The sequence below is a fragment of the Pseudophryne corroboree genome, chromosome 3 (genome assembly GCF_028390025.1).
Source record: "Pseudophryne corroboree isolate aPseCor3 chromosome 3, aPseCor3.hap2, whole genome shotgun sequence".
In the NCBI taxonomy this organism is placed as follows: Eukaryota; Metazoa; Chordata; class Amphibia; order Anura; family Myobatrachidae; genus Pseudophryne; species Pseudophryne corroboree.
Genome location: NC_086446.1, coordinates 280,403,551 through 280,429,811, shown reverse-complemented (window position 1 = coordinate 280,429,811; position 26,261 = coordinate 280,403,551). Strand labels below are relative to the sequence as shown.

The following is a 26,261-nucleotide window of genomic DNA, read 5'->3' as shown; positions in this document are numbered from 1 at the left end:
CAGTGCTAGTACATGATTTTCTGCCCATCGGAGAATCCTTGTGGCTTCTGCCATTGCCATCCTGCTTCTTGTGCCGTCCTGTCGATTCACATGGGCGACTGCCGTGATGTTGTCTGACTGGATCAGCACCGGCTGGTGTAGGAGCAGGGATTTTGCTTGACTTAGGGCATTGTAAATGGCCCTTAGTTCCAGAATATTTATGTGAAGGGAAGTCTCCTGACTTGACCAAAGTCCTTGGAAGTTTCTTCCCTTTGTGACTGCCCCCCAGCCTCGTAGGCTGGCATCCGTGGTCACCAGGACCCAGTCCTGTATGCCGAATCTGCGGCCCTCCAAAAGATGAGCACTCTGCAGCCACCACAGAAGAGACACCCTGGTTCTTGGGGACAGGGTTATCAGGCGATGCATCTGAAGATGCGATCCGGACCACTTGTCCAACAGGTCCCACTGAAAAATCCTGGCATGGAACCTGCCGAATGGAATTGCTTCGTAAGAAGCTACCATCTTTCCCAGGACCCGCGTGCAGTGATGCACTGATACCTGTTTTGGTTTTAGGAGGTCTCTGACTAGAGAAGACAACTCCCTGGCTTTCTCCTCCGGGAGAAACACTTTTTTCTGGACTGTGTCCAGAATCATTCCCAGGAACATTAGACGTGTCGTCGGGACCAGCTGTGACTTTGGGATATTCAGAATCCAGCCGTGCTGGCGCAGCACTTCCTGAGATAGTGCTACTCCCACTAACAACTGTTCCTTGGATCATGCCTTTATTAGGAGATCGTCCAAGTATGGGATAATTAAAACTCCCTTTTTTCGAAGGAGTATCATCATTTCCGCCATAACCTTGGTAAATACCCTCGGTGCCGTGGAGAGTCCAAACGGCAGCGTCTGGAATTGGTAATGGCAATCCTGTACCACAAATCTGAGGTACTCCTGGTGAGGATGGTAAATGGGGACATGCAGGTAAGCATCCTTGATGTCCAGGGATACCATGTAATCCGCCTCCTCCAGGCTTGCAATAACCGCCCTGAGCGATTCCATCTTGAACTTGAATTTTATGTATATGTTAAAGGATTTCAAATTTAAAATGGGTCTCACCGAACCGTCCGGTTTCGGCACCACAAATAGTGTGGAATAGTAACCCCGGCCTTGTTGAAGTAGGGGTACCTTGATTATCACCTGCTGGGAATACAGCTTGTGAATCGCTGCTAGCACTGCCTCCCTGTCTGAGGGAGCAATCGGCAAGGCAGATTTTAGGAACCGGTGGGGTGGAGCCGCCTCGAATTCTAGCTTGTACCCCTGAGATACTATTTGAAGGATCCGGGGATCCACCTGTGAGCGAGCCCACTGATCGCTGAAATTCATGAGGCGGGCCCCCACCGTACCTGGCTCCGCCTGTGGAGCCCCACCGTCATGCGGCGGACTTGGAAGAGGAAGCGGGGGAGGACTTTTGCTCCTGGGAACCTGCTGTTTGTTGCAGCCTTTTTCCCCTACCTCTGCCTCTAGAGAGAAAAGACCCTCCTTTTCCCCGCTTGTTTTTCTGGGTCCGAAAGGACTGAACCTGATAAAATGGCGCCTTCTTAGGCTGTGAGGGGACATGGGGTAAAAATGCTGACTTCCCAGACGTTGCTGTGGAAACTAGGTCGGAGAGACCATCCCCAAATAATTCCTCCCCCTTATAAGGCAAAACTTCCATGTGCCTTTTGGAATCTGCATCTCCAGTCCACTGGCGAGTCCATAAGCATCTCCTAGCAGAGATGGACAATGCACTTATTTTAGATGCCAGCCGGCAGACTTCCCTCTGTGCATCTCTCATATATAAGACTGAGTCTTTGATATGGTCAATTGTTAGCAGAATCGTGTCTCTGTCTAGTGTGTCAATATTTTCTGACAGTTTATCCGACCACGCAGCGGCAGCACTGCACATCCATGCTGATGCAATAGCTGGTCTAAGTATAATGCCTGAGTGTGTATATACAGACTTCAGGATCGCCTCCTGCTTTCTATCAGCAGGTTCCTTAAGGGCGGCCGTATCCTGAGACGGTAGTGCCACCTTTTTAGACAAACGTGTGAGCGCTTTATCCACTCTAGGAGGTGTTTCCCAACGTAACCTATCCTCTGGCGGGAAAGGGAACGCCATTAGTACCTTCTTAGGAATTACCAATTTCTTATCAGGGGAAGCCCACGCTTCTTCACACACTTCATTTAATTCATCTGACGGGGGAAAAACTACAGGTAGTTTTTTCTCCCCAAACATAATACCCTTTTTTGTGGTACCTGGATGTAAATCAGAGATATTTAACACCTCTTTCATTGCCTCAATCATGCAGTGAATGGCCTTAATGGGCATTAAATTTGACTCCTCGTCGTCGACACTGGTGTCAGTATCCGTGTCGACATCTACTTGTGCCATCTGAGATAGCGGGCGTTTCAGAGCCTCTGAAGACTTTTGAGACACCTGGACAGGCACGAGCTGAGAACTCGGCTGTCCCGCAGTCGGCATGTCGTCAAATTTCTTATGTAATGAGTCTATACGTGCACTCATTTCCTTCCATAAGCACATCCACTCAGGTGTCTGCCCCCCAGGGGGTGACATCCCTTCTAAAGGCATCTGCTCCGCCTCCACCTCATTATCCTCATCAAACATGTCGACACAGCCGTACCGACACACTCCACACACACAGGGAATGCTCAATATAGAGGACAGGACCCACAAAAGCCCTTTGGGGGGACAGAGTGAGAGTATGCCAGCACACACCAGAGCGCTATATAAGGCAGGGACTAACTGAGTTATGTCCCTTATAGTTGCTTTTTAATATAAACTATATACTGCGCCAAATTAAATGCCCCCCCTCTCTCTTTTTTACCCTTTTCTGTAGAGTAGTCTGCAGGGGAGAGCCAGGGAGCTTCCTTCCAGCGGAACTGTGAGGGAAAAATGGCGCCCAGTGTGCTGAGGGAGATAGCTCCGCCCCTTTTCCGCGGCCTATTCTCCCGCTTTTTTATGGAATCTGGCAGGGGTATTTACCTCATATATAGCCCCTGGGGCTATATATTGAGGTATTTTTGCCAGCCAAGGTGTTTTTATTGCTGCCTCAGGGCGCTCCCCCCCAGCGCCCTGCACCCTCAGTGACCGGAGTGTGAAGTGTGAGAGGAGCAATGGCGCACAGCTGCAGTGCTGTGCGCTACCTTGGTGAAGACTGATGTCTTCATGCCGCCGATTTTCCGGACCATCTTCTTGCTTCTGGCTCTGTAAGGGGGACGGCGGCGCGGCTCCGGGACCGAACATCAAGGCTGGGCCTGCGGTCGATCCCTCTGGAGCTAATGGTGTCCAGTAGCCTAAGAAGCCCAATCCGGCTGCAAGCAGGCGAGTTCGCTTCTTCTCCCCTTAGTCCCTCGCTGCAGTGAGCCTGTTGCCAGCAGGTCTCACTGAAAATAATAAACCTAAGACTATCTTTCTTCTAAGAGCTCAGGAGAGCCCCTAGTGTGCATCCAACCTCGGCTGGGCACAAAATCTAACTGAGGCTTGGAGGAGGGTCATAGTGGGAGGAGCCAGTGCACACCAGGTAGTCCTAAATCTTTCTAGAGTGCCCAGCCTCCTTCGGAGCCCGCTAATCCCCATGGTCCTTTCGGAGTTCCCAGCATCCACTAGGACGTTAGAGAAATACAGGTGCTTTTGCTTTTAACGCTGTCTTGGCTGGCTCTTCCAAAGAAAGCACAGCCTTCACGGCATTAATGAGTTCAGCTACATCTTCTGAACTAAAGCTCTGCGACTGATCATCATACGGAGTTGAATCTACTGTTTCCTCATCATCATCCGATGTATCATCTTGTGTAGTCTGCCACACAGACGTATCTGTCTTAGTCTTACCTGCCCCTTGGTTGCTTGTAGAGGCTACTGGAACCAAACCATAGGAAGGGAGCTGCATGTATGGGTTCATAGTGTAACCTAACCCTTGAGGTGGTGCTACCGAGCTAACCTGTCCGCTATTGAAGACAGAGTCTTTGTGAACATATTCCATGGTGGCTCTGTTGGTGGTTGAACTACCTCCTGTTTTTTACTTCGCTGAAAAGCGAAACAGTTCGCACACAAACCCTCATAAGTGACCAATTGATTCATATCAATTACCCCTGACTTACAAGATAAGCATGTTAGGGCTATAGCAGTGCTTGATAAATTCTCATCACTTTTGCCGCTCACAGACATGGTATTAACCTGTTATCGACTACACAATTTGTGACTGAAGAACACCCTATATGTCAGTATATAGAGGTGAGATCAATCTGACCACAGTGCACCTGATTTGAGGGTCAGAACAGGACTGACATTACACAGAAAAGTCAGCACACATACTAGCAGGCAGTCACATGTTAAAGCATTAGACATTGTCATATGAGAATACAACCTCATGATTTAACTGGCTCTTTTTCAACATAACATGCAGAAAACACAGTAATATACAGGTCTCATATGCAATAGGTACTAAAAATTAACAATGCATACTAAAAAGTAGAAGGAATTTTTAGTACTGTATACCCTGCCTCCAGAGAGCGGGATACAGGGAGACTCACCACACTTCCATATCCAAGCAAATACGCTCGTAAGACGCTGAGTGGATTCAGACGCTACTGGTGTACACTGCCGCTCTTGGTAACTGATAACGGACACAGACGCTCACCAACGGACACGGACGATAAGCGACTTCCACGTGTATGCAGACGCTAAGGCCTGCGACTCGGTCTGGCGGGTTTTATCTCCAGTGTACACAACCGCAGCGTCTAAGCTGCGACCGAGTACCCTCGTGGTAGCGTCTGAGCCGGAAGTGAGGTCATTCAGTTCATGAAACGAGAGACACGCGGGAACTGGCCATAAACTCGGAGGAGGGACGGCCAGGAGAGCGTCTGAAACCCCATGTTGACTTAAACTCCCAGGATCGCGGCCTTTACCTAGTCCTGGCGCCTATGATCCCTGGAGCGTAGCGCTGTCACACTCGAGATGTTCGGCGCATCAACACACTGTTTGTAGTCTCCACCAAATCAGTGTAGCTGTGTCCTGACCCCTCTAGTAAGAGGAAGTCCATAGACTCACCATCTCCCCATGCTCCAGCCACAGCCTGGTTACGTCTGCTGGACCTGCTAGAACATCCGACACAGACGCCCGTCGAGACAGCACTGTACCGCGGAGGTAAGCGTTGTTGCGACCCGGTGGGGAGTTGTTGGAGCGACTCTTTCTAATATGCGTTTAAGACGCTGTTAAGAGAAGTCGCTCTAAAAAACATTATAGTAAGTCTATAAAAAATAAGAATTTACTTACCGATAATTCTATTTCTCGTAGTCCGTAGTGGATGCTGGGGACTCCGTCAGGACCATGGGGAATAGCGGGCTCCGCAGGAGACAGGGCACATCTAAAAAAGCTTTTAGGTCACATGGTGTGTACTGGCTCCTCCCCCCATGACCCTCCTCCAAGCCTCAGTTAGGTACTGTGCCCGGACGAGCGTACACAATAAGGAAGGATCTTGAATCCCGGGTAAGACTCATACCAGCCACACCAATCACACCGTACCACTTGTGATCTGAACCCAGTTAACAGTATGATAACAAAACGAAGTAGCCTCTGAAAGATGGCTCACAACAAGAATAACCCGATTTTTGTAACAATAACTATGTACAAGCATTGCAGACAATCCGCACTTGGGATGGGCGCCCAGCATCCACTACGGACTACGAGAAATAGAATTATCGGTAAGTAAATTCTTATTTTCTCTAACGTCCTAGTGGATGCTGGGGACTCCGTCAGGACCATGGGGATTATACCAAAGCTCCCAAACGGGCGGGAGAGTGCGGATGACTCTGCAGCACCGAATGAGAGAACTCCAGGTCCTCCTTAGCCAGAGTATCAAATTTGTAAAATTTTACAAACGTGTTCTCCCCTGACCACGTAGCTGCTCGGCAAAGTTGTAATGCCGAGACCCCTCGGGCAGCCGCCCAAGATGCGCCCACTTTCCTAGTGGAGTGGGCCTTTACAGATTTAGGCTGTGGCACGCCTGCCACAGAATGTGCAAGTTGGATTGTGCTACAGATCCAACGTGCAATCGTCTGTTTAGACGCAGGAGCACCCATCTTGTTGGGTGCATACAATATAAACAGCAAGTCAGACTTTCTGACTCCAGCCGTCCTAAACTATATATATATATATATATATATATATATATATATATATATATATATATATATATATATATATATATATTTTTAGGGTCCTGACAACGTCTATTAACCTGGAGTCCTCCAAGTCCCTAGAAGCCGCAGGCACCATAATAGGTTGTTTCAGGTGAAAAACCTGACACCCCCTTAGGAAGAAAACTGGAGACGAGTCCCAGTTCTGCCCTGTCCGAATGGAAATTTAAATATGGGCTTTTGTAAGACAAAGCCGCCCATTCTGACAATCGCCTGGCCGAGGCCAGGACCAACAGCATGGTCACTGTCCATGTGAGATATTGGTCAACAGCTTGTTCACTTTCCATGTGATATATTTCAAATCCACAGATTTGAGCGGTTCAAACCAATATGATTTTAAGGAATCCCAACACTATGTTGAGATCCCACGGTGCCACTAGAGGCACAAAAAGGGGTGTATATGCAATACTCCCTTGACAATCTGGACTTCAGGAACTGAAGTCAATTCTTTTCGGAAGAAATTCTACAGGGCCGAAACTTAAAACCTTAAAGAACCCCAATTTTAGGCTCAAAACACTCCTGTTTTCAGGAAGTGTAGAATTCGACCTAGTTGAATTTTCTTCGTGGGGCCTTCCTGGCCTCACCCACGCAACATATTTTCACCACATGTGGTGATGACGTTGTGCGGTCACCTCCTTCCTGGCTTTGACCAGGGTAGGTATGACCTCTTATGGAATGCCTTTTTCCTTCAGGATCCGGCATTCAACCGCCATGCCGTCAAACGCAGCCGCGGTAAGTCTTGGAATAGACATGGTACCTGCTGAAGCAAGTCCCTTCTTAGCTCCCCAGGCCCTTAGTCCTCTGTGAGCATCTCTTGAAGTTCCGGGTACCAAGTCCCTCTTGGCCAATCCGGAGTCACGAGTATAGTTCATACTCCTCTATGTCTTATAATTCTCAATACCTTGGTTATGAGAAGCAGAGGAGGGAACACATACACCGACTGTTACACCCACGGTGTTACTAGGACATCCACAGCTATCGCCTGAAGGTCTCATGACCTGGCGCAATACCTGTCCCGTTTTTTGTTCGGGCGGGACGCCATCATTTCCACCTTTGGTCTTTGCCAATGGCTCACAATCATGCGGAAAAACTTCCCTATGAAGTTCCCACTCTCCCAGGTGGAGGTCATGCCTGCTGAGGAAGTCTGCTTCCCAGTCGTCCACTCCCGGAGAGAACACTGCTGACAGTGCTATCACATGATTTTCCGCCTAGCGAAAAATCCTTGCAGTTTTTTCACTGCCCTCCAGCTTCTTGTGTCGTCCTTTCTGTTTACGTGGGCGACTGCCGTGATGTTATCCCACTGGATCAATACCGGCTGACCTTGAAGCAGAGGTCTTGCTAAGTTTAGAGCCTTATAATTTTGCTCTTAGCTCCATCTATGTGGAGAGAATTCTCCAGACTTGATCACACTTTCCTGGAAATTTTTTCCCTGTGTGACTGCTCCCCAGCCTCTCAGGCTGGCCTCCGTGGTCACCAGCATCCACTCCTGAATGCTGAATCTGTGGCCCTCTAGAAGATGAGCACTCTGTAATCACCACAGGAGAGACACCCTTGTCCTTGGATATAGGGTTATCCGCTGATGCATCTGAAGATGCGATCCGGACCATTTGTCCAGCAGATCCCACTGAAGAGTTCTTGCGTGAAATCTGCCGAATGGAATTGCTTCGTAATAAGCCACCATTTTTACCAGGACTCTTGTGCAATGATGCATTGACACTTTTCCTGTTTTTAGGAGGATCCCGATTAGCTCGGATAACTCCCTGGCTTTCTCCTCTGGGAGAAACACCTTTTTCTGGACTGTGTCCAGAATCATCCCTAGGAACAGTAGACGTGTCCTCGGAAAAGCTACGATTTTGGAATATTTAGAATCCACTCGTGCTGTCGTAGAACTATTAAAGATAGTGCTACTCCGACCTCCAACTGTTCTCTGGACCTTGCCCTTATCAGGAAAGCGTCCAAGTTTCTTTTAAGAAGAATCATCATTTCGGCCATTACCTTGGTAAAGACCCGGGGCGCCGTGGACAATCCAAACGGCAGCGTCTGAACTGATAGTGACAGTTCTGTACCACGAACCTGAAGTACCCTTGGTGAGAAGGGCAAATTTGGACATGTAGGTAAATGTCCCTGATATCCAGTGACACCATCTCGTCCCCTTCTTCCTGGTTCGCTATCACTGCTCTGAGTGACTCCATCTTGATTTGAACGCTTGTATGTAAGTGTTCAAATATTTCAGATCTCACCGAGCCGTTTGGCTTCAGTACCACAATATAGTGTGGAATAATACCCCCTCCCTTGTTGTAGGATGGGTACTTTGATTATCACCTGCTGGGAATACAGCCTGTGAATTGTTTCCAATACTGCCTCCATGTCGGAGGTAGACGTTGGTAAAACAGACTTCCGGAACTTGTGAGGAGGAGACGTCTCGAATTTCCAATGTACACCTGGGATACTACATGTAGGATCCAGGAGTCCCCTTGCGAGTGAGCCCACTGCGTGCTGAAACTCTTGAGATGACCCCCTACCGCACCTGAGTCCGCTTGTACTGCCCCAGCGTCATGCTGCGGACTTGGCAGAAGCTGTGAAGGGCTTCTGTTCCTGGGAATGGGCTGCTTGCTGCAGTCTTCTTCCCGTTCCTCTACCCCTGGGCAGATATGACTGGCCTTTGCCCGCCTGCCCGTATGGGGACGAAAGGACTGAGACTGAAAAGACTGTGTCCTTTTCTGCTGAGATGTGACTCGGGGAACAAAAGGTGGATTTTTCAGCTGTTGCCATGGCCACCAGGTCCGATGGACCGCCCCTTTATACGGCAATACTTCCATGTGCCGTCTGGAATCTGCCTCACCTGACCACTGTCGTGTCTTCGTCTGGCAGATATGGACATCACATTTACTCTTGATGCCAGAATGCAAATATCCCTCTGCGCATCACGCATATATAGAAATGCATCCTTAAAATGCTCTATAGACAATAAAATCTTGTCCCTGTCAAGGGTATCAAAATTTTCAGTCAGGAAATCCGACCAAGCCCCCTCAGCGCTGTACATCCAGTCTGAGGCGATTGCTGGTCGTAGTATAACACCAGTATGTGTGTATATACTTCTTAGGCTATTTTTCAGCTTCCTATCAGCTGGCTCCTTGAGGGCGGCCGTATCTGGAGACGGTAACGCCACTTGTTTTATAAGCGTGTGAGCGCCTTATCCACCCTAAGGTGTGTTTCCCAACTCGCCCTTACTTCTGGCGGGAAAGGGTATACCGCCCATAACTTTCTATCGGAGGAACCCCACGTATCATCACACACTTCATTTAATTTATCTGATTCAGGCAAAACTACAAGTAGTTTATTCACACCCTACAAAATACCCTTATTTGTGGTACTTGTAGTATCAGAAATATGTAACACCTCCTTCATTGCCCTTAACATGTAACGTGTGGCCCTAAAGGAAAATACGTTTGTTTCTTCACCGTCGACACTGGAGTCAGTGTCCGTGAGGTAAATGGGCGTTTTTACAAGCCCCTGACGGTGTCAGAGACGCCTGGACAGGTACTAATTTGTTTGCCGGTCGTCTCATGTCGTCAACCGGCTCGCAGCGTGTTGACATGATCACGTACTTCCACAAGTAAGCCATCCATTCCGGTGTCGACTCCCTAGACAGTGACATCACCATTACAGGCAATTTGCTCCGCCTCCTCACCAACATTTTTCTCATACATGTCGACACACACGTACCGACATACAGCACCCACACAGGGAATGCTCTGATAGAGGACAGGACCCACTAGCCCTTTGGGGAGACAGAGGGAGAGTTTGCGAGCACACACCAAAATGCTATAATTATACAGGGACAACCTTTATAAAAGTGTTCCTCCCTTATAGCATTTAATATATGTTTATATCGCCAAATCAGTGCCCCCCCTCTCTGTTTTAACCCTGTTTCTGTAGTGCAGTGCAGGGGAGAGCATGGGAGCCTTCCCCTCAGCCTTTCTGTGAGGGAAAATGGCGCTGTGTGCTGAGGAGAATAAGCTCCGCCCCCTTTTCGGCGGGTTTTTTCTCCCGGTTTTTAAGAACTGGCCTGGGTTAAAATAAGAATTTACTTACCGATAATTCTATTTCTCGGAGTCCGTAGTGGATGCTGGGGTTCCTGAAAGGACCATGGGGAATAGCGGCTCCGCAGGAGACAGGGCACAAAAAAGTAAAGCTTTACTAGGTCAGGTGGTGTGCACTGGCTCCTCCCCCTATGACCCTCCTCCAGACTCCAGTTAGGTACTGTGCCCGGACGAGCATACACAATAAGGGAGGCATTTTGAATCCCGGGTAAGACTCATACCAGCCACACCAATCACACCGTACAACTTGTGATCTAAACCCAGTTAACAGTATGACAACAGAAAGGGCCTCTTAAAGATGGCTCCTTAACAATAACCCGAATTAGTTAACAATAACTATGTACAAGTATTGCAGATAATCCGCACTTGGGATGGGCGCCCAGCATCCACTACGGACTCCGAGAAATAGAATTATCGGTAAGTAAATTCTTATTTTCTCTATCGTCCTAAGTGGATGCTGGGGTTCCTGAAAGGACCATGGGGATTATACCAAAGCTCCCAAACGGGCGGGAGAGTGCGGATGACTCTGCAGCACCGAATGAGAGAACTCCAGGTCCTCCTTTGCCAGGGTATCAAATTTGTAAAATTTTACAAACGTGTTCTCCCCCGACCACGTAGCTGCTCGGCAGAGTTGTAATGCCGAGACCCCTCGGGCAGCCGCCCAAGATGAGCCCACCTTCCTTGTGGAGTGGGCTTTTACAGTTTTAGGCTGTGGCAGGCCTGCCACAGAATGTGCAAGTTGAATTGTGTTACAAATCCAACGAGCAATCGACTGCTTAGAAGCAGGTGCGCCCAACTTTGTTGGGTGCATACAATATAAACAGCGAGTCAGATTTTCTGACTCCAGCCGTCCTTGCAATGTATATTTTTAAGGCTCTGACAACGTCCAACAACTTGGAGTCCTCCAAGTCGCTAGTGGCCGCAGGCACCACAATAGGTTGGTTCAGATGAAATGCTGATACCACTTTAGGGAGAAAATGCGGACGAGTCCGCAGTTCTGCCCTATCCGAATGGAAGATTAGATAAGGACTTTTATAAGATAAAGCCGCCAATTCAGATACTCTCCTGGCAGAGGCCAGGGCTAGTAACATAGTCACTTTCAATGTGAGATATTTCAAATCCACCTTTTTCAATGGTTCAAACCAATGGGATTTGAGGAAATCTAAAACTACATTTAGATCCCACGGTGCCACCGGAGGCACCACAGGAGGCTGTATATGCAGTACTCCCTTGACAAAAGTCTGGACCTCAGGGACAGAGGCCAATTCTTTTTGGAAGAATATTGACAGGGCCGAAATTTGAACCTTAATGGATCCCAATTTGAGACCCATAGATAATCCTGATTGCAGGAAATGTAGGAAACGACCCAGTTGGAATTCCTCCGTCGGAACCCTCCGATCCTCGCACCACGCTACATATTTTCGCCAAATGCGGTGATAATGTTTCACGGTGACTTCCTTCCGTGCCTTAATCAAGGTAGGAATGACTTCTTCTGGAATGCCTTTCCCTTTTAGGATCTGGCGTTCAACCGCCATGCCGTCAAACGCAGCCGCGGTAAGTCTTGAAAAAGACAGGGACCCTGCTGTAGCAGGTCCCTTCTCAGAGGTAGAGGCCACGGTTCGTCCGTGAGCATCTCTTGAAGTTCCGGATACCAAGTCCTTCTCGGCCAATCCGGAACCACTAGTATTGTTCTTACTCTTCTTTGCCGTATGATCTTCAATACCTTTGGTATGAGCGGCAGAGGAGGAAACACATACACTGACTGGTACACCCAAGGAGTTACCAGTGCGTCCACAGCTATTGCCTGTGGATCTCTTGACCTGGCGCAATATTTGTCCAGTTTTTTGTTGAGGCGAGACGCCATCATGTCTACAATTGGTCTTTCCCAACGGTCTATTAACATGTTGAAGACTTCTGGATGTAGACCCCACTCTCCCGGATGAAGATCGTGTCTGCTGAGGAAGTCTGCTTCCCAGTTGTCCACGCCCGGGATGAACACTGCTGACAGTGCTATCACGTGATTCTCCGCCCAGCGAAGAATCTTGGCAGCTTCTGCCATTGCACTCCTGCTTCTTGTGCCGCCCTGCCTGTTTACATGGGCGACCGCCGTGATGTTGTCCGACTGAATCAACACCGGCTTTCCTTGCAGGAGAAGTTCCGCCTGGCTTAGAGCATTGTAGATTGCTCTTAGTTCCAGAATGTTTATGTGAAGAGACTTTTCCAGACTCGTCCATACTCCCTGGAAGTTTCTTCCTTGTGTGACTGCTCCCCAGCCTCTCAGGCTGGCGTCCGTGGTCACCAGGATCCAATCCTGAATGCCGAATCTGCGGCCTTCTAATAGGTGAGCCTTCTGCAACCACCACAGAAGTGACACCCTTGTCTTTGGTGACAGGGTTATTCGCAGGTGCATCTGCAGATGCGACCCTGACCATTTGTCCAACAGATCCCTTTGGAATATTCTTGCATGGAATCTGCCGAATGGAATTGCTTCGTAAGAAGCCACCATTTTTCCCAGGACTCTTGTGCATTGATGTACTGACACTTTTCCTGGTTTTAGGAGGTTCCTGACCAGATCGGATAACTCCTTGGCTTTTTCCTCTGGAAGGAAAACCTTTTTCTGAACCGTGTCCAGAATCATTCCTAGGAACAGCAGACGAGTTGTCGGGATTAAATGGGATTTTGGAATATTCAGAATCCACCCGTGTTGTCTTAGCACCTCTTGAGATAGTGCTAAAGCTGTCTCCAGCTGTTCTCTGGACCTTGCCCTTATTAGGAGATCGTCCAAGTATGGGATAACTAATACGCCTTTTCTTCGAAGAAGAATCATCATCTCGGCCATTACCTTGGTAAAGACCCGAGGCGCCGTGGACAATCCGAACGGCAGCGTCTGAAACTGATAGTGACAGTTTTGAACAATGAACCTGAGGTACCCCTGGTGTGCGGGGTAAATCGGAACGTGTAGATACGCATCCTTGATGTCCAAGGATACCATAAAGTCCCCTTCTTCCAGGTTCGCTATCACTGCTCTGAGTGACTCCATCTTGAACTTGAACTTTTTTATGTAGAGGTTCAAGGACTTCAGATTTAGAATAGGCCTTACCGAGCCATCCGGCTTCGGTACCACAAATAGAGTGGAATAATACCCCTTTCCTTGTTGTAATAGGGGTACTTTGACTATCACCTGCTGAGCGTACAGCTTGTGAATGGCTTCCAACACCCTCTCCCTTTCGGAAGAGACGGTTGGTAAGGCAGACTTCAGGAAACGATGAGGAGGATCCGTCTCTAATTCCAACCTGTACCCCTGAGATATTATCTGCAGGATCCAGGGGTCTACCTGCGAGTGAGCCCACTGCGCGCTGTAATTTTTGAGACGGCCCCCCACTGTCCCCGAGTCCGCTTGAGAGGCCCCAGCGTCATGCTGAGGTTTTTGCAGGAGCCGGGGAGGGCTTCTGTTCCTGGGAAGGAGCTGCCTGTTGGTGTCTCTTCCCTCTTCCTCTGCCTCGTGGCAGGTACGACAAGCCCTTTGCTCTCTTATTTTTGTAGGAGCGAAAAGGCTGCGGTTGAAAGGTCGGTGCCTTTCTCTGTTGGGGAGTGACTTGAGGTAAAAAAGTGGATTTCCCGGCAGTAGCCGTGGCCACCAAGTCTGATAGACCAACTCCAAATAACTCCTCCCCTTTATACGGCAAAACCTCCATGTGACGTTTTGAATCCGCATCGCCTGTCCACTGTCGTGTCCATAAGGCTCTTCTGGCTGAAATGGACATAGCACTCACCCGAGATGCCAGTGTGCAAATATCCCTCTGTGCATCACGCATATAGATAAATGCATCCTTTATTTGTTCTAACGACAGTAAAACATTGTCCCTATCTAGGGTATCAATATTTTCAATCAGGGATTCTGACCAAACTACTCCAGCACTGCACATCCAGGCAGTTGCTATAGCTGGTCGTAGTATAACACCTGCATGTGTGTATATATTCTTTTGAATAACTTCCATCTTTCTATCTGATGGATCCTTAAGTGCGGCCGTCTCAGGAGAGGGTAACGCCACTTGTTTGGATAAGCGTGTGAGCGCCTTGTCCACCTTAGGGGGTGTTTCCCAGCGCGCCCTAACCTCTGGCGGGAAAGGGTATAATGCCAATAACTTTTTTGAAATTATCAACTTTTTATCAGGAGCAACCCACGCTTCATCACACACGTCATTTAATTCTTCTGATTCAGGAAAAACTGTTTGTAGTTTTTTTACACCATACATAATACCCTGTTTTACGGTATCTGTAGTATCAGCTAAATGTAACGTCTCCTTCATTGCCAAAATCATATAACGTGTGGCCCTACTGGAAAATACGTTTGAATTTCTACCGTCGTCACTGGAATCAGTGCCCGTGTCTGGGTCTGTGTCGACCGACTGAGGCAAAGGGCGTTTTACAGCCCCTGACGGTGTTTGAGGCGCCTGGACAGGCATTAATTGATTGTCCGGCCGCCTCATGTCCTCAACTGACTGTTTAAGGGAAGATAAACCATCACGTAATTCCACAAATAAAGGCATCCATTCTGGTGTCGACCCCCTGGGGGGTGACATCTGCATATTTGGCAATTGCTCCGCCTCCACACCAATATCGTCCTCATACATGTCGACACCACGTACCGACACACACCGCAAACTCACAGGGAATGCTCTAATGAAGACAGGACCCACTAGCCCTTTTGGGGAGACAGAGGGAGAGTCTGCCAGCACACACCACAAAGCGCTATATATACAAGGGATATCCTTATATTAAGTGCTCCCTTATAGCTGCTTTAATATATATATATATAGCCATTAATGTGCCCCCCCTCTCTGTTTTACCCTGTTTCTGTAGTGCAGTGCAGGGGAGAGACCTGGGAGCCGTTCTGACCAGCGGAGCTGTGACAGAAAATGGCGCCGTGTGCTGAGGAGATAGGCCCCGCCCCTTTTTCGGCGGGTTCTTCTCCCGCTATTTTTCCAGTCAGGCAGGGGTTAAATATCTCCATATAGCCCCTATGGGCTATATGTGAGGTATTTTTAGCCTTGTATAAGGTTTATATTTGCCTCTCAGAGCGCCCCCCCCCAGCGCTCTGCACCCTCAGTGACTGCCCAGTGAAGTGTGCTGAGAGGAAAATGGCGCACAGCTGCAGTGCTGTGCGCTACCTTATGAAGACTGAGGAGTCTTCAGCCGCCGGTTTCCGGACCTCTTCACGCTTCAGCATCTGCAAGGGGGTCGGCGGCGCGGCTCCGGGACCGGACTCCACGGCTGGGCCTGTGTTCGATCCCTCTGGAGCTAATGGTGTCCAGTAGCCAAGCAGCAAATCCACTCTGCATGCAGGTGAGTTTACTACTTTCCCCCTAAGTCCCACGTTGCAGTGATCCTGTTGCCAGCAGGACTCACTGTAAAGAAAAAAACCTAAACTAAACTTTCTCTAAGCAGCTCTTTAGGAGAGCCACCTAGATTGCACCCTTCTCGTTCGGGCACAAAATCTAACTGGAGTCTGGAGGAGGGTCATAGGGGGAGGAGCCAGTGCACACCACCTGACCTAGTAAAGCTTTACTTTTTTGTGCCCTGTCTCCTGCGGAGCCGCTATTCCCCATGGTCCTTTCAGGAACCCCAGCATCCACTTAGGACGATAGAGAAAATACATACATATAGCCTTAATGGCTATATGTGATGTATTTATTTTGCCAATAAGGTACTTATATTGCTGCCCAGGGCGCCCCCAGCAGCGCCCTGCACCCTCCGTGACTAGGTCAGTGAGCCGTGTGACAACAATGGCGCACAGCTGCAGTGCTGTGCGCTACCTTCATGAAGACTGTGAAGTCTTCTGCCGCCTGTTTCCGGACCTCCGTTCTGCCGTCTTCTTCAGCGTCTGTAAGGGGGATCGGCGGCGCGGCTCCGGGACGAACCCCAGGCTGACCTGTGTTCCGACTCCCTCTGGAGCTCAGTGTCCAGTAGCCTAAGATCCCAATCCATCCTGCACGCAGGTGAGTTGGAGATCTCTCCCCTAAGTCCCTCGTTGCAGTGATCCTGTTGCCAGCAGGAATCACTGAATGAAACCTAAAAAAAAAAAAACTTTTCTAAACAGCTCTTTAAGAGAGCCACCTAGATTGCACCCTTCTCGGACGGGCACAAAAACCTAACTGAGGCTTGGAGGAGGGTCATGGGGGGAGGAGCCAGTACACACCATGTGACCTAAAAGCTTTTTTAGATGTGCCCTGTCTCCTGCGGAGCCCGCTATTCCCCATGGTCCTGACGGAGTCCCCAGCATCCACTAGGACGTTAGAGAAATAAAGTAATGAAAACTTGAGGCTGCTCTCACAGCAGCCCTGTGACCATGCGGCTTCCAGCCGCACCAAGCAAAAAACTGATCTGACTGAGTCAGTGGGCGGGACTATATAGTGGAGGCCCCAATGCATCCTGGGAGGCCAGAAAGCTCGTGACCGTGTTGGTGCCATTTTCGCTGTCGCTCGACAATATCCCAATGTTATCCTGTGGACCCAGCCAGAGAAATGTGTAATTCTGCAAAAACACAGCAGACCAATCTGGTTTATTAAAAATTAAAGTAAGAAATCATGGCTACACCCCAGTATAACAACTTTTTTACTTACCTTCCAGCGATTGCCACATTCATTGCACAAAACAAATGTGGTCATTGGCTCATCAGCACTACGAGTCTGCACCTAAATGAAAGCCACACATAGTGTAAGATAGCTGCGTACAATATCAGTGTGTCATAGTTAACACGGCTTGTGAATTTAGCATACAAAAAAATAAGAATTTACTCACCGGTAATTTTATTTCTCGTAGTCCGTAGTGGATGCTGGGTACTCCGTAAGGACCATGGGGAATAGACGGGCTCCGCAGGAGACTGGGCACTCTAAAAGAAAGATTAGGTACTATCTGGTGTGCACTGGCTCCTCCCTCTATGCCCCTCCTCCAGACCTCAGTTAGCGAAACTGTGCCCGGAAGAGCTGACACTACAAGGAAAGGATTTGGAATCCAGGGAAAGACTCATACCAGCCACACCAATCACACCGTACAACTCGTGATAACTATACCCAGTTAACAGTATGAATAACAACTGAGCCTCACTGAACAGATGGCTCATAACAATAACCCTTTAGTTAAGCAATAACTATATACAAGTATTGCAGACAATCCGCACTTGGGACGGGCTCCCAGCATCCACTACGGACTACGAGAAATAGAATTACCGGTGAGTAAATTCTTATTTTCTCTGACGTCCTAGTGGATGCTGGGTACTCCGTAAGGACCGTGGGGATTATACCAAAGCTCCCAAACGGGCGGGAGAGTGCGGATGACTCTGCAGCACCGATTGAGCAAACTCAAGGTCCTCCTCAGCCAGGGTATCAAACTTGTAGAATTTTGGAAACGTGTTTGATCCCGACCAGGTAGCAGCTCGGCAAAGTTGTAAAGCCGAGACCCCTCGGGCAGCCGCCCAAGAAGAGCCCACCTTCCTCGTGGAATGGGCTTTGACTGATTCAGGATGCGGCAGTCCAGCCGCAGAATGTGCAAGTTGAATCGTGCAACAGATCCAGCGAGCAATAGTCTGCTTAGAAGCAGGAGCACCCAGCTTGTTGGGTGCATGCAGGATAAACAGCGAGTCAGTTTTTTTGACTCTAGCCGTCCTGGAAACATAGATTTTCAGGGCCCGGACTACGTCCAGCAACTTGGAAGCCTCCAAGTCCCGAGTAGCCGCAGGCACCACAATAGGTTGGTTCAAATGAAACGCTGATACCACCTTAGGGAGAAATTGGGGACGAGTCCTCAATTCTGCCCTGTCCATATGGAAGATCAGATAGGGGCTTTTACATGACAAAGCCGCCAATTCTGACACACGCCTAGCCGAAGCCAAGGCCAAAAGCATGACCACTTTCTACGTGAGATATTTTAACTCCACGGTCTGAAGTGGCTCAAACCAAAGTGATTTTAGGAAATCCAACACAACGTTGAGATCCCAAGGTGCCACTGGGGGCACAAAAGGGGGCTGAATATGCAGCACTCCCTTAACAAACGTCTGAACTTCAGGCAGTGAAGCCAGTTCTTTTTGAAAGAAAATAGACAGGGCCGAAATCTGGACTTTAATGGATCCCAATTTTAGGCCCATAGTCACTCCTGACTGTAGGAAGTGCAGAAATCGACCCAGCTGAAATTCTTCTGTTGGGGCCTTCATAGCCTCACACCAAGCAACATATTTTCGCCATATGCGGTGATAATGTTTTGCTGTCACATCCTTCCTAGCTTTTATCAGCGTAGGAATGACTTCAACCGGAATGCCCTTTTCCATCAGGATCCGGCGTTCAACCGCCATGCCGTCAAACGCAGCCGCGGTAAGTCTTGGAACAGACAGGGCCCCTGCTGTAGCAGGTCCTGTCTGAGAGGCAGAGGCCAAGGGTCCTCTGCGATCATTTCTTGTAGTTCCGGGTACCAAGTCCTCCTTGGCCAAGCCGGAACGACGAGTATAGTTCTTACTCCTCTCTTTCTTATTAACCTCAGTACCTTTGGTATGAGAGTAAGAGGAGGGAACACATAAACCGACTGGTACACCCACGGTGTCACTAGAGCGTCCACAGCTATCGCCTGAGGGTCCCTTGACCTGACGCAATATCTTTTTAGCTTTTTGTTGAGGCGGGACGCCATCATGTCCACCTGTGGCCTTTCCCAACGATTTACAATCAGCTGGAAGACTTCTGGATGAAGTCCCCACTCTCCCGGGTGGAGGTCGTGCCTGCTGAGGAAGTCTGCTTCCCAGTTGTCCACTCCCGGAATGAACACTGCTGACAGTGCTATCACGTGATTTTCCGCCCATCAGAGAATCCTCGTGGCTTCTGCCATCGCCATCCTGCTTCTTGTGCCGCCCTGTCGGTTTACATGGGCGACCGCCGTGATGTTGTCTGACTGAATCAGCACCGGCTGGTTTTGAAGCAGGGGTCTTGCCTGACTTAGGGCATTGTAAATGGCCCTTAGTTCCAGAATATTTATGTGTAGGGAAGCTTCCTGACTCGACCATTGTCCTTGGAAGTTTCTTCCCTGAGTGACTGCCCCCCAACCTCGGAGGCTTGTATCCGTGGTCACCAGGACCCAGTCCTGTATGCCGAATCTGCGGCCCTCGAGTAGATGAGCACTCTGCAGCCACCACAGCAGAGACACCCTGGCCCTCGGGGACAGGGTGATCAGCCGATGCATCTGAAGATGCGATCCGGACCACTTGTCTAACAGATCCCACTGAAAGATCCGTGCATGGAATCTGCCGAATGGAATTGCCTCGTAAGAAGCTACCATCTTTCCCAGGACTCGCGTGCAGTGATGCACCGACACCTGTTTTGGTTTTAGGAGGTCTCTGACCAGAGATGACAACTCCTTGGCCTTCTCCTCCGGGAGAAACACCTTCTTCTGTTCTGTGTCCAGAATCATACCCAGGAACAGCAGACGCGTCGTAGGAACCAGCTGCGACTTCGGGATATTCAGAATCCAGCCGTGCTGTTGTAGCACTTCCTGAGATAGTGCTACTCCGACCAACAACTGCTCCCTGGACCTCGCCTTTATAAGGAGATCGTCCAAGTACGGGATAATTATAACTCCCTTCATTCGAAGGAGTATCATCATTTCGGCCATTACTTTGGTAAATACCCTCGGTGCCGTGGACAGACCAAACGGCAACGTCTGGAATTGGTAATGGCAGTCCTGTACCACAAAACGGAGGTACACCTGGTGAGGTGGGTAAATGGGGACATATAGGTAAGCATCCTTGATGTCCAGTGATACCATGTAATCCCCCTCTTCCAGGCTTGCAATAACAGTCCTGAGCGATTCCATTTTGAACTTGAACTTCCTTATATAAGTGTTCAAGGATTTAAAATTTAGAATGGGTCTCACCGAACCGTCTGGTTTCGGTACCACAAACATTGTGGAATAGTAACCCCGTCCCTGTTGAAGGAGGGGAACTTTTATTATCACCTGCTGGAGGTACAGCTTGTGAATTGCCGCCAGTACTACCTCCCTGTCCTGGGGAGTAGCTGGCAAGGCTGATTTGAGGTAACGGCGAGGGGGAGACGTCTCGAACTCCAGCTTGTATCCCTGAGACACCACTTGTAGAACCCAGAGATCCACCTGTGAGCGAACCCACTGGTCGCTGAAGTTCCGGAGACGGGCCCCCACCGCTCCTGGCTCCACCAGTGGAGCCCCAGCGTCATGTGGTGGACTTAGTGGAAGCAGGGGAGGATTTTTGTTCTTGGGAACTGGCTGTATGGTGCAGCTTTTTCCCTCTACCCCTGCCTCTGGGCAGAAAGGACGCGCCTTTAACCCGCTTGCCTTTCTGGGGCCGAAAGGACTGTACCTGATAATACGGTGCTTTCTTAGGCTGTGAGGGAACCTGAGGTAAAAATGTCGACTTCCCAGCTGTTGCTGTGGAAACGAGGTCCGAGAGACCATCCCCAAACAATTCCTCACCCTTTTAAGGCAAAACCTCCATGTGCCTTTTAGAATCCGCATCACCTGTCCACTGCCGAGTCCATAATACTCTCCTGGCAGAAATGGATATTGCATTAATTCTAGATGCCAGCCGGCAAATATCCCTCTGTGCATCTCTCATATATAAGACGACGTCTTTAATATGCTCTATGGTTAGCAAAATCGTATCCCTGTCGAGGGTATCAATATTTTATGACAGGGTATCGGACCAAGCTGCTGCAGCACTACACATCCAAGCTGAAGCAATTGCAGGTCTCAGTATAGTACCTGAGTGTGTATATACAGACTTCAGGATAGCCTCCTGCTTTCTATCCGCAGGCTCCTTTAAGGCGGCCGTATCCTGAGACGGCAGTGCCACCTTTTTTGACAAGCGTGTGAGCGCCTTATCCACCCTCGGGGATGTCTCCCAACGTAACCTGTCCTCTAGCGGGAAAGGGTACGCCATCAGTAACTTTTTAGAAATCACTAGTTTCTTATCGGGGGAAGCCCACGCTTCTTCACACACTTCATTCAACTCATCTGATGGGGGAAAAACCACTGGTTGCTTTTTCTCCCCAAACATAATACCCTTTTTAGTGGTACCTGGGTTAATGTCAGAAATGTGCAACACATTTTTCATTGCCGTAATCATGCAACGGATGGCCCTAGTGGAATGTACATTAGTCTCGTCCTCGTCGACACTGGAGTCAGACTCTGTGTCGACATCTGTGTCTGCCATCTGAGGTAGCGGGCGTTTTTGAGCCCCTGATGGCCTTTGAGACGCCTGGGCAGGCACTGGCTGAGAAGCCGGCTGTCCCACAGCTGTTATGTCATCGAACCTTTTATGTAAGGAGTTGACACTGTCGTGTAAAACCTTCCACATATCCATCCACTCTGGTGTCGACCCCGCAGGGGGTGACATCACACTTATCGGCACCTGCTCCGCCTCCACATAAGCCTCCTCATCAAACATGTCGACACAGCCGTACCGACACACCGCACACACACAGGGAATGCTCTGACTGAGGACAGGACCCCACAAAGTCCTTTGGGGAGACAGAGAGAGAGTATGCCAGCACACACCACAGCGCTATATAATCAGGGATTTACACTAACACAAAGTGATTTTTCCCTATAGCTGCTTTACATATACAGTTTGCGCCTAAATTTAGTGCCCCCCCCCCCCCCCCCCTCTCTTTTTTACCCTTTGAGCCTGGAAACTGCAGGGGAGAGCCTGGGGAGCTGTCTTCCAGCGGAGCTGTGAAGAGGAAATGACGCCAGTGTGCTGAGGGAGATAGCCCCGCCCCCTTCTCGGCGGACTTCTCCCGCTCTTATATTTATATTATGGCGGGGGATTTTTGCACATATATAGTTTTTTAGACTATATTATGTGCTGTTTGCCAATGTAAGGTACTCTAATTGCAGCCCAGGGCGCCCCCCCCCAGCGCCATGCACCCATCAGTGACCGGAGTATGTGGTATGCATAGGGAGCAATGGCGCACAGCTGCAGTGCTGTGCGCTACCTTAATGAAGACCGGAGTCTTCAGCCGCCGATTTCCAGGATGTCTTCTTGCTTCTGGTTCTGCAAGGAGGACGGCGGCGCGGCTCCGGGACCGGACGACCCGAGGCTGGGCCTGTGTTCGATCCCTCTGGAGCTAATGGTGTCCAGTAGCCTTAGAAGCACAAGCTAGCTGCAAGCAGGTGGGTTCGCTTCTCTCCCCTAAGTCCCTCGTAGCAGTGAGTCTGTTGCCAGCAGATCTCACTGAAAATAAAAAACCTAAAATATACTTTCTTTTTCTAGGAGCTCAGGAGAGCCCCTAGTGTGCATCCAGCTCTGGCCAGGCACAGATTCTAACTGAGGTCTGGAGGAGGGGCATAGAGGGAGGAGCCAGTGCACACCAGATAGTACCTAATCTTTCTTTTAGAGTGCCCAGTCTCCTGCGGAGCCCGTCTATTCCCCATGGTCCTTACGGAGTACCCAGCATCCACTAGGACGTCAGAGAAAAGTGTGTTTGCGTATGGACCAGAGGAGTATGTGTGTGTGAGTCAGTGTAACCTGAGTGTGGGTGTGCAGGTACTGTATATACATAATTAGAGATATTTGTCCATATGTAAAATTAGGCAGTGTAGCTGCATGCCGATGGATCCATGCCGTGTAGCCATAAGCCAGAGTACCTGTGTGTAAGTGCAGTTCTTCTTCTTGCATTTGCCACAGGAGAATAGGTCTGTTGGAGTCCCCCCTGTCTTTGCCATTTGATGTTCTTGTATCGCAGCCTTTGTCATGGCTTTCCTCATCTCTTTCAGCTCATTACTGGCCATTTCCTTAGGAGGAAAAGAAAACAGTTTTGTGACAAGACCTGTAAAGCATGAAGAATACTCACTTACTCATTACATCTCTACACCCCATCACCTCGCAGCTCATCACTGCAATTTGCTCTGGAGTAATTGCTCCACATAGCACGTTCTTCCTTAGATCTGGATTCTTCGAATCCTTTAGATTGGCAATACGGCTCCGGATGCGATTCTTGTACTTCATGTCAGTGTTTTGCACACCATCAAATATTAGTGATGACAGTTAAGGGCCAAATACTGTAGCGATGACATTATTTTCTATCAGCATTAAGACGCTGACCTTAGTCGATATCATAACTTCCTGAATCAAACATTAAAAGGATATTTTCCTCGATCTGAGCAGCCAACATCTCACAATCCGATCCTATCGCAATATAATCTCCTGGGAGAGGGAAGAACAATGGGGAAAACAAAGTCATTTCATATGTTTTACAATCTTTGTGGACATAGCAGATAAGTGAATACAACTCACTTTCATCAGCGGAGATATACAGTCTGTACCAAAAGATGTAACTAGCATTATAGAGTATTGTAAAGTGATGGTGTATTTTCCATGTACAGTATTAATCTATCTATAGTTTATCCCTAGTACCATCGCTGTATGTACAAAGTCAGCTTTTGTGTACATGGCATTGCTTAGGCTGGCTACTTAAATTGCATAAGTTAGTAATCAGCTTATATATTAGCAATGCACTTGTTTTATGTTAGGTACAAACCAAATAGAACACAGTAAAAATGTGTGAATTGTGCAGAGAGGTCATGGAAAAGGGCAATAAGCAGCTTCTGTAGGAAAGCAGGCTATCCCCACTCTGTCCACTCTATATCCGCTGCTCCGCCACCTCTCTCCTGCACAGTGCAAGCAAGCGACACGGCACAACCAGAGGAGAGGAGGCGAGTGCTCTCCCCCTTCTTTGGCGCTCTATGCATTTTGGGGGAGATGCGAGTGGCATGCGCGGGAGGTCTCAAGGGAGCATAAGTGGAGGTCTGCATGACATGGAGAACATGTGGGATATGAAGGTTTGTAGAGGTCTGAGTTGCATGTGTGGACTTTTGGTGCAACTGAGGGGCAATTCTTTCTTTTATTCTTGCAATTAAAAGCAATGTATGGTCCTTGAAGAACACTTTGTTGACCATCACTATATTAGACACTTATGAAGTGCCCAGTAATGGGGTGCCCTGTGTAGTGTACCAATTTTTGGTTTCATTATATCTGTTTCTAGTAATACATTCCACGAGTAGATGTATTTAATGCAGTTCAAAGCGGTAAGTATTTTGTGATGAAGTTATGAGATGTTTCCAACAACAGACAGCGAGTAAAAGGCATAAGATATTGTGGGGATGTCTTCCGTAATGTAGTTGGCACAGAATAGTGGTAAAACAATGTGTTCGGTACATATTGTCCTTTGCCGTTTTGGCTAATTATGCACCTTTTCATCCAGAAAATTGCTGATTATTGAAAAATATTTTGGCTGACGCATGTTCTAGGATGCGGGTCAGCAGAAAGCACACAGTGACGCCAGGCAGCGCGAACACTGCACAAGGACCACAAAAATAAGATTTTACTCACCGGTAAATCTATTTCTCGTAGTCCGTAGTGGATGCTGGGAACTCCGTAAGGACCATGGGGAATAGCGGCTCCGCAGGAGACTGGACACAACTAAAGAAAGCTTTAGGACTACCTGGTGTGCACTGGCTCCTCCCACTATGACCCTCCTCCAGACCTCAGTTAGGATACTGTGCCCGGAAGAGCTGACACAATAAGGAAGGATTTTGAATCCCGGGTAAGACTCATACCAGCCACACCAATCACACCGTACAACTCGTGATAACTATACCCAGTTAACAGTATGAATAACAACGGAGCCTCACCAACAGATGGCTCATAACAATAACCCTTTAGTTAAGCAATAACTATATACAAGTTTTGCAGACAATCCGCACTTGGGATGGGCGCCCAGCATCCACTACGGACTACTAGAAATAGATTTACCGGTGAGTAAAATCTTATTTTCTCTGACGTCCTAGTAGATGCTGGGAACTCCGTAAGGACCATGGGGATTATACCAAAGCTCCCAAACGGGCGGGAGAGTGCGGATGACTCTGCAGCACCGAATGAGCAAACTCAAGGTCCTCCTCAGCCAGGGTATCAAACTTGTAGAATCTTGCAAAAGTGTTTGAACCCGACCAAGTAGCAGCTCGGCAAAGTTGTAAAGCCGAAACCCCTCGGGCAGCCGCCCAAGAAGAGCCCACTTTCCTCGTGGAATGGGCCTTTACAGATTTAGGATGCGGCAGTCCAGTTGCAGAAAGTGCAAGTTGAATCGTGCTACAGATCCAGCGAGCAATAGTCTGCTTAGAAGCAGGAGCACCCAGCTTGTTGGGTGCATACAGGATAAATAGCGAGTCAGTTTTTCTGACTCCAGCCGTCCTGGAAACATATATTTTCAGGGCCCTGACTACGTCCAGCAACTTGGAGTCCTCCAAGTCCCGAGTAGCCGCAGGCACCACAATAAGTTGGTTCACATGAAAAGCTGATACCACCTTAGGAAGGAATTGGGAACACTTCCTCAATTCCGCCCTATCCACATGAAAAATCAGATAAGGGCTTTTGCATGACAAAGCCGCCAATTCTGATACACGCCAGGTCGACGCCAACAGCATGACCACTTTCCACGTGAGATATTTCAAATCCACAGTCTTAAGTGGTTCAAACCAATGTGATTTCAGGAACTCCAAAACCACATTGAGATCCCAAGGTGCCACTGGGGGCACAAAAGGAGGCTGAATACGCAGAACTCCTTTGACAAAAGTCTGAACTTCAGGCAGTGAAGCCAGTTCTTTCTGGAAGAAAATCGACAGGGCCGAAATCTGGACCTTAATGGACCCCAATTTGAGGCCCAACGTCACCCCTGCTTGCAGGAAATGCAGGAATCGACCCAGTTGAAATTCCTCCGTTGGGGCCTTCCTGGCCTCACACCAAGCAACATATTTCCGCCAAATGCGGTGATAATGTTTTGCGGTGACATCCTTCCTGGCTTTGATCAGGGTAGGGATGACTTCCTCCAGAATGCCCTTTTCCTTCAGGATCCGGTGTTC

At 48.8% G+C, this 26,261-nt stretch overlaps 1 protein-coding gene across 2 annotated transcripts in view; it reads right to left on the bottom strand.

Annotated features, from left to right (window-relative positions):
* Positions 1-26,261, bottom strand: part of TCEA2 (transcription elongation factor A2) — a 132,853-nt gene that overhangs the window by 27,434 nt on the left and 79,158 nt on the right. For both annotated transcript variants that reach the window (XM_063959204.1, XM_063959205.1), the window contains exons 6-9: positions 23,494-23,550; positions 23,227-23,381; positions 22,992-23,138; positions 16,955-17,026 (exon numbers count right to left, since the gene is read on the bottom strand). In XM_063959204.1, the coding sequence (XP_063815274.1) occupies positions 16,955-17,026; positions 22,992-23,138; positions 23,227-23,381; positions 23,494-23,550 (431 nt within the window). The remainder of the gene's footprint in view (positions 1-16,954; positions 17,027-22,991; positions 23,139-23,226; positions 23,382-23,493; positions 23,551-26,261) is intronic.